Source organism: Solanum dulcamara, chromosome 8 (assembly GCF_947179165.1).
Source record: "Solanum dulcamara chromosome 8, daSolDulc1.2, whole genome shotgun sequence".
In the NCBI taxonomy this organism is placed as follows: Eukaryota; Viridiplantae; Streptophyta; class Magnoliopsida; order Solanales; family Solanaceae; genus Solanum; species Solanum dulcamara.
In genome coordinates, this window is record NC_077244.1 from 911,925 (window position 1) to 926,211 (window position 14,287).

Below are 14,287 nucleotides of genomic sequence, written 5' to 3' on the forward strand. Positions count from 1 at the left end.
CAAATTTGTTTGGTGATGACCTATTAAATGATACTCATTGTTTTTGAAAGGCGAATGTAGCTTTTTTGTAGTTTATGTTTCACGAAACAGGAGTTTGGGTTTGTCTTAATTTTTTTGTGTATTAGTTCGTGGATTTTCCTTTGAATTTTTGAAATATATGTGATCGACTCAATATGAGTTCAAATTTTGTGTATAAATTAATGATGACCTATAAAATGATACACATTGTTTTTCGGAAGGCAAAAGTTGGGTTTTTAGAATGTGTCACGATAAAGAAATTCGACCCTGTTGAGCTCAAATTTTGTGGCTCCATGGGTGATGGATGACCTATTAAATGATACTCTTTGTTTTCAAAAGGCGTAACTCACCTTTTTTTGGAGTTAATGTTCAGAAAGCAAAAATTTAAGATTATCTCAATTTTACATGCGAGTATCAATGAATTTTCCAAAATATGTATGACCGACTCTATTTTAGCTCAAATTCTATGAGTCCATTAGTAAGAACCTATTAAATAATACACATTATTTTCGGACGGCCAAAGTCCCTTTTTGTATATATGTCACGAAACAAAAAAGTAAGATAGTCAAATCAAAACTCAACTGATCTAGAGAAGGGTACTTGCAGGGTTCCAAAACTTCTATATCTGTCCTCTTATACACAATAAAAAATTGTACAAAGCTACTGATAATTTAAGAGGATGTGTTACATCAACAGTCCTCCTAGAGTTCTCATCTACCAAAGTTCAAACTCCCCTCTATAATCATTTCAGCAGCAGTACCCATAGCACCAACACCACTAGCTTCCAAAAGTGCCAAAGCTAATACTTCTTCATCCCACCGTTTCAATCCCTTGCTCAGCCTCTTCAAAACTTGAAGATCCACCTCCAAAAGCCAGCTTGGTGTGCATCCTAGAATCAAGCTTATGAATCCCGACACGTATGCTCTCCATGTAGCCTTGTTACAACCAAGTGATATTTTGCCATCTAGGGCACTTGCAAGAAATTCCAAGTGTGCTCCGAGCATACTTGGTCGCCATTTGGATGTGGGTGACGATGAATCCACCCCCCAAGAAAATGTTCCACATAGCACTGCTAAGTATGCAAGGGCATATCCCCTTAGCCTTGCAACCATTCCTTCTGAGACCCCACCGTTGGGCTCTGACCTATGCGCTGATATAAACCAAGATGGCAATGTTTCTTTCAGCAAAGATTGGACTAAACTTAGACCACCTGTAATCCAAACTAATGAAGCACCCAATGTAGCTGCAAGCTTGACACGGGTCATTGCTGCAGCAAGAGAGACATGACAAGATGCAGGGAATCCACTATCTGTTTTCTGACTAGAGAGAGACCTTAGCTCACCTCTAGTTTTCTTGAGTTTCTCCAAATCCTTAGCAGGGACTCCACTATCCGCAATATTTCTGACAAAATGCATCAAAAGGGAGACTATCTCTTCTGACATAAACATGACATTTCTGACAGCTCTATGAACACGCAAGTAGAGTATACCAGGGGCAACGGCAGAAATGCCACCAGAAAAATGTGAACCAAATCCATGACCAAGAAGTGAACCGACACCACCATTGCTTTCTATAGAAGATGTACCTAGACCTAGTGTAGCTGTAAAGCAGACCCGAAGAAGTTGAACCACTGCATCACTGCTGTGATGGAAAACAGTCCGGGATGCAGAGAAAACAAGAAAGTCACTCCAGCGTCTAACCTTTTGAGCCCATAGGGCAGCCATAACAGGCATACATGGCCAAGGACAACTTGTAGCCAGGTTACTCACTGCTGCGCCCATCAAGTTCAGAAAGCGGTCAGTATCTCTATCAAGTTTATATGTAATGGTGAGGCTCACAAGGACTGCCAGGGGCAAAGGAAGAATAGCTGGAGAACTTCCACCTACAAACACATAGCATTAGCTGAACATTGAGATAAATGAATTGAGTAGTTAAATTCCCCACACCTACTTCCTCCTACACAGATTTATATTTATATTAGATAGATATGGTAATCCAGGTCTATCACATAGCAAGCCAGGACGGGTACTTTTAACTGATGCATCAATGTTAGAATCGACAGACAACCCTTGTCAGCTATTTAGCGCAGGCAATATGGTTCAATATGTCAAAACAGGAGATAAGAGATCTAATCCCCCAAAACCCAACTTCAATGCCATGACAAAAAGGAATAGAGAAAGAAGGAGATGAGAGTAGGTTCACGTTCAGTCTATTACTGTCTGATTACTCAGCATTGCTTTGAGAAATTTACAAGGGATGATCAACTTGTCACTGTGGTAACTTAGCCCATAGGTTAGAAGAAAAGAGGAGGGGAAGTATCTCTCTTATGCCATAGTTCTTCATCTTAAAAGAATCAGGTGATCAGATGAAATTAGATGAGTACACACCTACAGAGAGACTTGGGACATCAACACCAGTGTCAGCTAGTATTTTCTTAACTTGTTGTTCCACTGTTGCTAAATTTGCAGCAGGACTAGGCCAATCAGTTCCATTCATGGAAGCAGGCTTCCAAATACCCCGTGTCACTTCAGCTGAAAAGTAACTTGTAATTGTTGCCAAAGATGCAGGAAGAAAGTCAGCTAGATGCTTGAGACCTGAGATGGAGAAAGTGCAGCGCTCAATATACTGACTCATAGAACTCATCAAAAAAAAATTAACACAACATCAGCTATGAGATAAGTTCAAGTGTTTCATGTGAATTTTCTTCCTCTTTCTATTTTCTTTCACTGTGTTGCATGTGAGTGCATGGCGGATAGATAGGGTCTACCAAGTGGTGGGAATGTGTAGAAAGGGGACAATATATCTCACATCAAAACTTCTCTCTCATTAAAAGGAAGTTAAGGACTTCACTCTTTTCTTTTTTGCTTGTTCTGTTTGATTGAGTGGGGGGTTAGCATTCAGGCATTGTGCGATGTTCCTTGTAGGCTGTAGCTCTGACAACTGGCTTAAGTATTTCATTAGTGTGGGTGTTGTCAAAGTGTATACCATTTTCAGATGTGTGCCTGTCAAGCATAACGATTGTTCTTGAGGCCCAACTGTAGACATTATGTCAAATCACTAACCTGTGGCTAGTTCACGTGGTGACAAGGTCCCATGAGCACATGCCGTGAGAGCAGCGTTAAGCACAAAAGGAACAGCTTCCAAAATATCCCATGCGGGCAACTTAAGATGAGGAGATATCTCTTCATTTCCAGACCCAGATGAGTTACTACCACTTGAAGTTGGAGGTATAAGGGACTGACCAGCACTATTTATTTTTCGGAACATGAAGTTCAGCAGTGCTTCAACTATCTGATGAACAGGAGTTCCAGGGACGAGACCTGAGAGAGGTGATGCAATACATGCTTGATGTTGCCGGTACCAATATTTTAGTTTAGGGAAAGAATCCATAAATATGGGTTCTCTAGGTACTTGACTGTGAACTCTAGACAATTGCTTGCTTTTGCTTTGATCTTTCAGCAAATCTTCAGAGAATGCCAACTGGGAGTTGCGAACCAGTAATAGGTATTCAGGAGTTAGATGGGATCCCACAGGAACATCTCTCGTGACATGCTCAAGCGGTGGCTGATCAAACCTCCACAATGTCAGTAGCAGTGTGAATGCATTCGAGAAAACGGCATGTGAAGTAATTTCTTCTGACATTAGAGTCCATGACACATTGGGTGGACAAGAACCGAAGGCTTCACAAATTGGCATCAATGCACCAACAAGCTGTGGAACCTGAAAGAAATTTAAGTACAACATCAGCACACAGGTTGGTTTCTTCATCTTTATCTTAAGCCCAGTTGTTACTCAGCCTACTTTTTCCAAAACCTATTGTCAACAGAATTTAGTTCTTCAAATCATTGTTCAGGTATCAATTGCCTATAGAACTAGCAAAAGTACATTAAAGAGGCAAGCGTCAAGAATTGATGGGAAGACACTTCTAACAACCCCAGAATCAATAAGAAATAATAAATGCTAGCAATAACGTCCAGGGCCCCAGGCTTTGGTGTGAGTGCAGTTTCCAACATGTTGTATAGGTCTTCCATACACAGATTTCAACATGTAGAACAAGAAGTAACTAATGGATAGGTTTCAATTCATTAGTTAAACGAATAATAAACGTTGAAATGGTGCACAGATTGATTCATTAGTGAAACCAACAATATATGTTGACATGGTGCACAGAGGACAAATTACTTCTGACATCTGTCAACTGGAGAGATCAGTAGTACAACTATATTCCAGTATCTGATTTGTGCCGAAGTGATTTTCACCAACATTAACATATGAGTGACATCAAACATAATTCAGAACAAGAAATACAGTTGAAGAATTACCTACCAATCCATGCAAAGAAAATATCTGAATACAGTCGACAGATGATATACCAACAACAAGAACATTCAGAAATGGAGCATAGCCAATCAAATGGCTATCAGTTCCAGAATAATCAGAAGGAATACAAGGTGAAAGCAGCCTAGTGATGAATAGAATTGTATGTTCCTGCAAGCATATAGATGAAAAGACAGTGAAATGAGTGTGAAGACAAGATATGAACTTGAGAATGACTTTAGGAAACCAATTTTGAACTTCAGAATTACTTTAGGAAACCAGTTTTTTGTTTGGGAGGACAATTGTGCTAAGGTCATGAAATCTTTCCTTCTTGTCATGGGTTTATGCGAAGGTAGTAAAAGGGAAACAAGAAAACAAGTTTTTTTAGAAAAAATTCAAGCAAAAATGCAGGTTCTCAAAGAGGTTTCCCGGAGGTATAGATAATCTTGAGGTTTTACTGCTAATATAGCACAAAATACAAGTTCAATACCAAGGAGACTCAAGCATTACCTGTATATTCCAACCACGAGCAAGAGAAGCCCCACAGAGAATAGTAGCGGCAGAAATCTTGTCTTCAGCTGGACCATTGACAGCAATCTCATATATTTTCTCTATTTCTGCTAAGCTTCCATCAAATCCATGAGCTTAAATTCAGTTATCATACAACATAAATTTCAAGAAAGAGCATTTGATATGCCCAGGCTTCAAAAGAGAAGGATTTTCAACTGAAAACCAGGCTATAGCTAAGTGAGACAAGGGAAAACAATTCTACTAAATGATATGACTGCAATTCCCGATATATGACCACCGCAATTTAGATTGATAAAACAGAAATCCAACTGGTTGATCTATCCTTAAACATGCTCCAAAGCCCCAGAAAATGCAGTTTCAAGAGCTTAGCCACTGGGAATTTTTGATGTTAAAGGTCAGCTTCTCTTTCAATTGGAGTGTGAATACTTACAATCTTCAGATGTTTTCTTAAGAAAAAACTATAAACCCATTATTTTCTAGTTATAAGTTGTTTTTTATAACACATCTTTTAACTCTAAATATGTTTGAGAACTCCAAATGCAACCTTAAAAGAAACCACAAACCAGTGGCATGGGATATAATTAGGAAAAATTACATAAATACACATCTTATTTTTACCATAATCTCTAAAATTTCCCTACCACTTAATAGAATTTCAAAAATCCCCTCTCGGATACAATACTCCCCTCTCGCTGATACATCCCTATCCCCCTCTGGGATACATCTCTCCACTCTCCCTCTCCTATCAGATACATCCCTCTCCTATGTATCCGGATGTCCTATCCCCAATTTGATACATCCCTCCCCTATGTATCCGGATGTCTGCTGATGTATCCGAAATCCACAAATTTTAAGGGACTTTTGTAATTTGGAAAAGAGTAGGGAAATAATGTAATTAGCTCTTAACACTATGGGACTAATGTAAATTACACATCTAATTACTGCTTAAATCCAGAGGCTTTTTTTAAGAATCAGCTATTTTCCAGCTACAAACAGATTTTAAATCGTATAGCTCTGAATGTGCATGAAAACTCCTAATTTGAAATCAAAAAGGCCACATTAAGCAGTGGCACTGGGGAACAACCACTACTGCATGGACCAACTAACCTTGGCAGATGATGGCGTGAAGTGAGCAAACCAGAAATAAAGAAAAACTTTTTTGTTGTCAACTTCTGTCATACCTTGAAGCGGGTGTTGAAACCAATACACTGACCATTGGAGGAGTTAGGAGAGACCCCTTCATCAATGATGACCAGCTAGGTGATGGGCCTGACATGTTACGAGGCACTTGATTGCATTGACCTTTTACGTATCCCGGCCATAAATAAGCAGATGTATCCAAAATGTTTCTAGCGATGCAAGCCTCAACAATAAGGTGCCACAAGTTCCCAGCTAGAAATAATTACAGATGATTAGCATACACTACCATTATAACATACTTATGCATATAAGAGTTAAATCAGAGATGCACTAGATTGATTAGATTTTCCCAACATATAGTCTAAAAGCAATCTGCACAAAAAATTAAAAAGGTAAAAAATTTAAAAAGCAAAATAAAGGCGAGGGTGAAGGACGGAGGTATAGCTGAGGGAGGTAAAAATATTCTCAAAAAGGTCACCAACCACATGGAAGGGGTTGTGGGGATAAAGAGGAAGCAAATTCTAGAACTTAGTCAAATTGAAAAGAATACAAGATGGAATCCAGGCAACAAGTTATACAAGGCTGACACAACACAAACCTCTCTTGAAATCTACTGGACTCACCACAATTGACAGGCATGTCATTCAATCTCTTCCCATCAAAATACTCACTCCCCCCACTTAGCCCTGAGAGGAACATCATTGCTTTCAAAGCAGCTTGGTTTGCCAAAGGAATTGCAGGCAGTGGTGGGGCCAACAAGCCTTCATAATCATGCAGTTGTTGTAAGCTCGAAACTAAGGCCTGACGATGTTTTCCTGTGGACTCTGTTCTTTGATCACTAGTGCTGCTATCACTTTCCTCTTCTTTAATAATGTTGGTAATTGCTAGCGGTGTAATAGACAACAATAAGCATAAACAAGTATCAAGACGAGGTACTGGTCCCTCACTGGGATCCCTTTCCTAAATTGACCAAGAACAATTATTTAGTATATTTTCAATATTGAAATGAAGCTAACATTAAATTTGACCAGCTAAAATAACAAACTGCAGTTTCAATTCTGATAAACAGTTTCATTTAACCTTCTATACAAAGGAATGAAATTCTAGGATAAGAGGGAAACCCTATAGTTAGTCCTTAACTAATAAATTAGCTTGGTTTGCAGAACTTTGAAACTTGAATGCACTTCTGAGCAAAATTGTGTTACAAAAGAAGACCTAGGGCTGAAGATGGAAAATGGCGGGTTGGACAGAAGCATAGTTTTTCTGCCATCTAGCAACCTGGATAAAGCTGATGAAAGAAGGGATATCTTCATTGATTCTTACTCTATTAACAAGCCTTAGGGCTGAAATCCACAACCCAAAAAATGTGTTCTTCCACGATGTACAGTTAACTGCCTGCAGAGCCTTCACCAGACCTGCACAATAACTCCAGTTTAGCAGGTCAGACCAGGGTATATTGAACTTAGACCACTGACTACAGTATTTACCAGTAAGGGTGTCAGCAGCACTTGTAGCTGCCACTTTTGATCCATCCATGGTATCTTCTAAAAAGAGATCAATTGGTAGCCAGAGAACAGATGTACTAGCATCATCACACCGACTAGCAGAAAGCGCAAGTGATCCAGAGGCCATAACAGCATAAAGAAATTTCCTGGAGCTTGTTTTGCATTCTCTGGAGAGGACTCCACGGTTTTTGGATATCAACTGTACCAAAGCCTCTGGAGAGATATTCTTAGAGTTTCTTAAAGCTGACGAGTTTGACACTAGAAGTTGTAAGTGCTGCATGAAAGAATCCCAATGTGTGGGCCTAAAGACAGAAAACAATGCATGTTTAGCTACCAATAATATCTCCTAGGCTAGCATAGTGAGCATTTTGTTAGGCACTACTTCTCTCATAGATCAACAGAACTGTGAGAAACAAAGCATTAGTAATAGACATGTTGATATTTGACACAGCACACAACTTAATGAAGGAAGCTCTGTCATCTTACATGTTCCTACGTGCCAAGTAAAGAATCATGGATGTCAGTTTGTCCCCAAAAAGTTCGCCAATTATTTCAATAGCCAGTACAGTGTTCATTCTACATAATTCTTCACGATGTTCAACTCTTTTCCCAGCAAAGCCATCACGATTGCTGACTTCCATTTCTTGAGTTGCAACTGGCCACCTAGACTTCTTTTCAGCAGTCAGCTCCAGCAGCCCCTCATCATCAAGTGAGGCATCAAGTAACTGACATACAACCGTGAAAACATATTCAATCACATGCATTCCACTTTCAGATCCCTGGAGTTCAAATATCTGGGAAAGATGAAGAGTATCATTTATCGATTCCATAATCCTGCAATAGCACTTCCAGACATGTTAATTCTTCTACTGAAATTCATCCACAAAAATTAAACTAGCTCAAAACAAAAATTAATCTGGGAAATTTGAATCAGTCATGAATATTAGTGTAATATCCCATATTTAAATAAGGGCATAGAAGCCATTAGCCCAAAGAAAACAAAATGAAATAAAAATGGACCTTAGCCCATCAGAAACGTAACTAGGGAGCAGCAAATAAACTTAAGGGATTTTGGGGTTAGAAACCTTTCCCAGCAACTCCTGAAAAAAAATAAAAAGAACGTATTCTTTGCCTCTCTTCCTGTGAAGGAGCACGAAGATGCTTCAATACGGAGAAAAATAATTAAATGGAGAAGAAGAAGTGGAACCTCTGTCATTGTAAATATGAATTTCAAGGTATTTTAATTCATTGACAGGACTATATATGTATTATTACGGATTGTGTTAAAGTGATATCAGTAATTTGAATATGAATTGCAATTGTTTTGGATATGAGAATACCCTTGGATAAAAGCAGATTGTTATTCTACTAACGCCAAAGATACTCCTAGTATGACAAGTTGAGTTACATTGTAATGCTAAAATTGAGTTGGTGTTTAACTGTAATGGACAACAATAGATATAAACTTTTATGATGAAACAAATTACTTTCTGAAGGATATGAATCAATATGGAAGGATTTATAAAGAATTATCTCCGCAAGGCCATGGATAGCCAAGAATTTGTTTGAGAGAAAGAAAGATGCGGATATTTAGAATTATGACTCATTATTGCTTAAATTGAAAGACTATCAGGTTAATAAATAAGACAGACATCAGAGTTTAACCCTGAGGGTTGGGTATTAAAATAGTTATTATTGAAGTAGCCTAAACAAAGAAATTAACATGAGATCATTATGATGTGATTATAGATGGATTGAAGGGAGTCATTCGAATTGCTTGAGGTGACGAGTTTGGCATTTCGCCTGGAGTACAGTAAGCAGTAATCTTACCACAATTTGTGTTTTCATAACTTTCATGATTTATACGTGATTTGTAAAGTGAATGTGTTACCGTATGTTTTAATTTGCATGCGGGACAAGTCTTTTATTTGATATGATACCAAAATAGTTATTTGAAATGAACTCGCTTTTATAATACATGTTTATTGATAATTGAGACATGATTACCGTTATCGAAAGGATTTAACATTTGCTTGAGAAATAGTATTTTGACATGTGTTTTTTTGTTAAGGTTTTATATAATATGGTTCGATAAGAACTTAAATGCCTTGTACTATTTTGGAATTGCTTCTACTGTTTAAAAAGAAAAAGTATAAATGGGAGTAGACCTTGATGGATCACATAGCTAATGGTGGGTTCGTTAGACCTGGTGCACCTTGTATTTACAGATTACCGATATAGCCCTTGCTAGTGGGAAGGTAGACCTAGCATACAATTAACTATACCCCTCGAGAAGGGATCTACTGATATGAATATTTGACTCCTTTATGGGGGGTCCACTGTTATGGTTATTTCTAAAAGAAGAAAGTCACACCGATTACATTATTCATTCTTGGAAACCTCCCAAATATATGATTTGATATGAAAGTTCTTACTGAGGTTTTTACTAAATGGTTAAACTGAAATTTTGCTTACATGACACAAACAAGATTGATTATTGTTGTTTTTCTGAAAAGGCATTTATTACATGATTTTGACTATCATCTAGCATATTTTTTTGACTTGTCCCTCATTAAAACGTTTGTGGTTAAGTGTTACTCACTGAGCTAGCGTCTCACTCCTTGCTAAATGTTTTTAGCAAGAACTCAGGTGGCGTTGGCGAGAATTTCATTAACTAAAGAGCTTGAATTGGTGGTATTTGGTGAGCCCCGCATTAGTCATTACTTCGCGTGGCAAGAAATTTATCAAATTGTTTTGGTTCCTTTTCTTTTAAAACTCTTAGAGTCGCTCCATTTGTCCTTTTCTCGATTAGAGTTATGATTATTCCTTCGCATTGTAGTCATGTGAGTAATTTTAAACTTCTTTTCGTATTTGGGGATGAATTGATATTATTGCGTGGTGATTGGATTAAAGATAGATTTTATTTTTTGGTTTAGAGTTATTTTTAGTTGTGTTGTGGATTTTTGAGACAGCAAAATTCAGGATAGGCCCAAAAACAGAGGAAACTGTCCAATTTTCTGTAGAATTCTAATAAGGCTTGCTTTGGGATTTTCACTCTTAGCGCCAGTCACGGTCCTAAATTGGGTCATGACAAAAACTAAACTAACTCAAAATAAAAATTAATCTGGGAAATTTGAATCAGTCATGAATATTAGTATTGTCTTTCATCCACATGGACATCTGTTTACCTCCCAGGAAATATAGAAGGACAATCATTCACCAGACCATACAATGAAAAAATTATCTCCAAGAAATTTCATTTGAGATGGCATTTTCACAACAGACTGAGGCATAAATTCACAGAACCTCACTCTGAAAGAAAAATAGAAGATATAGAAAACCAGAAAAGGAACAAAAGAACCTCCATTGACAAAAAGAGACAATTGGAAAAAAGAGTTATGCCAAATTAATACTTCAATAGCAAAAATGGTAATACTCTAGAACACGTCATAGATTATGTTGTTACATTTTGAAGATTCAATGAATGTCCAAGCAAATTATTCAACAGTGAAGACATGAGGCACTGTGTCCAAAGTAATTCAAACTGTTACGAACACCTTAGCAGAAGAGGTCCAGTCAACTACCACAGTCAGCAGCCAGGTTATGGTTTTCAGGAGAATGAAATTTTAAGGCGAAGCACAAGAATACGCAAACCTCCAACAGTGATCTTTTTTGGCAGCCTGGATAAGGAGTGTGTGAAGAGTGAAGAAGGATTTGGAAGAAGCAAGACCTAGCTATAAATATGAAGTAGCAGTAGAAATGTAGTATGCTGAGTTTTCCTTTTACTGTTTCATTGATCCTATATTTCCTTTGTAATCCAGTTGAGTAGTGAAATCCAATCTATCAGTTCATTTCCATTCTACTTTGTTGAGTTGGAGTAGTAGAACATTACACAAACTACAATTTTTTAGTTTTTGGCACATTATATAGCACTTGATAGTAGGACCAAGATGAAACATGAAGTCTCGGTACCAAAGAAGGCTTTTAAAGAACATCAAACTACCATCCTAGCAATAAATAATATAGTCTAAAACACCTTGCAAGAGAAAAAAAAAGGTTCATATGGATCAAACTATAGAGAATACAAGAAAATAATTTGAAATAGGAGAATGGAACATACTTTTGATAATTTGGACCATTAATTAGAGACGGTAATGAAAAAACATATCATTTTAGAAGTTCCATATACTTTTTTTACTTTTCCATTGATTCTATATTTGTACTACGGTTGAGTAGTGAAATCCAATCTATCAGTTCATTTCCATTCTTGTGTTGAATTGGAAAGTAAAACATTACACAAACTACATTTTTTTAGTTTTTGGGCCACTATATAGCACTTGATAGTAGGACCGAGATGAACCATGAAGTCTCAGTACCAAAGAAGGCTTTTTCAGAACATCAAACCGCTACCACCACCACAAACAACAACAACAGATCTAGTGTAGACTCTCACAAGTGGGGTCTGGGTAGGGTAGTGTGTACGCAGATTTTGTCCCCTATCTTGGGAGGTAGAAGAACATCAAACCACCGATCCTAGAAATAAATAATATAGTCTAAAGCACCTAACAAAAGAAAAAAATACAAGTTTTTACGGATCAAACCAAAGAGAATACAAGAAAATGACTTGATATATGAGAATGAACGTACTTTTGATAATTTGGACCATTAATTAGAGATGGCAATGAAAAAGCATATCTTTTTACAAGTTCCATATACAGCCTGTAGGCCACCGGATAGCTCCTTCGAGCAGGAATTACTCTGTAATACACAAAGAAATAAAGTCAATACAACAAAATAGACTCAATGAATAAATCAATTAAGTATGCCTCAAAGCCCCCAATATCCATTATGCCTCAAATCCCCCAATATCCATTCTTCTCTATTCAACTACATTTCAAATTGGTGATCAAAGTTAGACCTTTTTTATGCCAGCCATCAACCTAATGCAATTCTCCTCGAATTCCATTCCGTTAGTAAAAGCACAAATTTGAAAAACTGAAGGGCAAGAAAATGACCTAGGAGTGTGAATAATATGACGAAATTGTTAGTTACACATTTAAATTATGCAATGATCATATTAGCCATGAAATTTTTTCACTTTTTCTGAAGTTAACTCCGGAATACACATTTGGCCATAAAACTCCGGAATTCAACTTGAAATCGAGTTCCATAATTTTCAAGAACTTGAAAAACAACAAAGAGGTGTTTTCACTTTTTTCACTCCAAATTACTCGCAAAAAGTAAAAAACAACTCCAATTTTCAAATATCATTCATCACTTCGGAAAAAAAACTACATTTTTAAAAAATTTCACAATGAAACATACCCAAACACCTACTTTTTCCATATCATTTACACTCCTAAACTATGTGAGGATCATACTAACCCCCTGAACTTATGCCTCAAATCCCCCATCTGTTCAGCCCTATTCAACCCCATTTCAAATTGCTGATCAAATGCCAGCCATCAACCTAATGCAATTCTCCTTTTTCTTATTCAGGACAAAATCAATTTCGTAAACTAAAAGCACAAAATTTGAAAAATTGAAGGGGAAGAAAATGACCTAGTGGAGAGAAGGGCGAGAACGAACAAAGGAGGGACAATTCTAAGTATCAAAGCTTTCTCTAGAAGCTTCCAAGCATTAGGGACATTGTTAGACCAACAAATATGAGATACGAGAAGTTCGGCGACTTCGGTCGACGGCAGAGAGATTCCGGCGGAGTTGAGACTGGAAGAAAGCTGCATGGCCCATGTCAATGGATCGGTGTTTCTTTCCTGAGCCAATTTCGTCAGCTCCATCACTCTGTCCCATTGGCTCGAATGTACGGTTAGCGTTTCCATGGATTCTCCGGTCGGTAAATTGGATTCCGGCGGGTTACGCCGGCAATTATGTCGCTGGCAGAGTAGTGTTGGCTTGCTGAAAAACAGTTGTGTGTGTATATATTTAGGGTAAAAAAGACTTGGTGAAAATAAATTTACATTTATTTGAAATTTAGATTGCTTAATTTTTAATCAATCGGGTTAGACTTTTAAAATAGAAAACTTCTTAAGGTAATTTCCATAATGTGATGGTCAAACTAGTTGTTTGGAGAGGAAGCATCTCTTTGATATGATAATAAATAATGAAAATAAATTGAACATGAAAATTTTACATAAAAGCTCTCAAACAGATAGAGGGGGAAAACTACGGGCAGAAGGATTTTATTATGATAATATGGGAGTACACTGCTCTCACATATAAGGAGAAAACAACAATAAACATTTCTCTCTTATAAAAGGAATAACTTAATAAAGAGGACACTCAAGACTATAATATTTATCTTGGTGTATAACTCTCTTTATGTTCTTACTCTTTTGGATTGTATTTTTATGGGATAATCTAAATGAGGGCAAGAGGTGCTCTATTTATAGGAAACTAGAAATGCGTAAAATATGCGTTTTCGTATAAAATACATGTTTTCTTATCAAAAGTTGCTAAAAGAGGTAACAATTTTTGAAACACATAAAATACGCATTTTCTTTTTGGACAGTGCATGTGCACCTCCCTTTCTGACTTTCTTACACTAGTGATATCGTTTGGGGCAGCATATTGGTCGGCAAGACTTTTAACGTTAAAAAATAGTGAATATTTAGAAATGAAAATGTTGAGATGAATCTTTGGATATATTAGATGACACACAATCAAGAATCAAGTTATTCGAAATAAGGTTGTCAGGATCTCAATTAAGATCTGACTGTAATTCACAAATAAGAAAATAGTTTTGGGACAATTTTCTG

At 37.2% G+C, this 14,287-nt stretch overlaps 1 protein-coding gene across 3 annotated transcripts; it reads right to left on the reverse strand.

The window, feature by feature from the left end:
• Positions 1-575: 575 nt before the first annotated feature.
• Positions 576-13,506, reverse strand: LOC129898767 (mediator of RNA polymerase II transcription subunit 33A-like). Of its 3 annotated transcripts, none has more exons than XM_055973434.1 (12): positions 13,074-13,506; positions 12,159-12,269; positions 7,998-8,345; positions 7,494-7,813; positions 7,330-7,421; positions 6,630-6,966; positions 6,048-6,258; positions 4,846-4,960; positions 4,345-4,506; positions 3,081-3,738; positions 2,406-2,612; positions 576-1,900 (listed from the first exon to the last, which is right to left on the reverse strand). In XM_055973434.1, exons 1-12 carry the CDS (start codon positions 13,349-13,351, stop codon positions 729-731), a joined length of 4,011 nt encoding a protein of 1,336 aa, XP_055829409.1. In that variant the 5' UTR covers positions 13,352-13,506; the 3' UTR covers positions 576-728. The 3 variants fall into 3 exon arrangements, with proteins under 3 accessions (XP_055829409.1, XP_055829410.1, XP_055829411.1); XM_055973435.1 differs by lacking the exon at positions 13,074-13,506 and adding an exon at positions 12,430-12,490; XM_055973436.1 differs by lacking the exons at positions 12,159-12,269; positions 13,074-13,506 and adding an exon at positions 11,632-11,700.
• Between the last annotated feature and the right edge of the window lie 781 nt (positions 13,507-14,287).

Bases quoted from the DNA above. Each gene is read 5' to 3' on its own strand.
- LOC129898767 (XM_055973434.1), bottom strand. From the start codon at position 13,351: ATGGAAACGCTAACCGTACATTCGAGCCAATGGGACAGAGTGATGGAG. The intron at 6,259-6,629 runs GTGAGTCCAGTA...AATTATTTCTAG, and splicing joins TGACATGCCTGTCAATTGTG to CTGGGAACTTGTGGCACCTT. The intron at 1,901-2,405 runs GTGTGTACTCAT...ATGTGTTTGTAG, and splicing joins TGTCCCAAGTCTCTCTGTAG to GTGGAAGTTCTCCAGCTATT.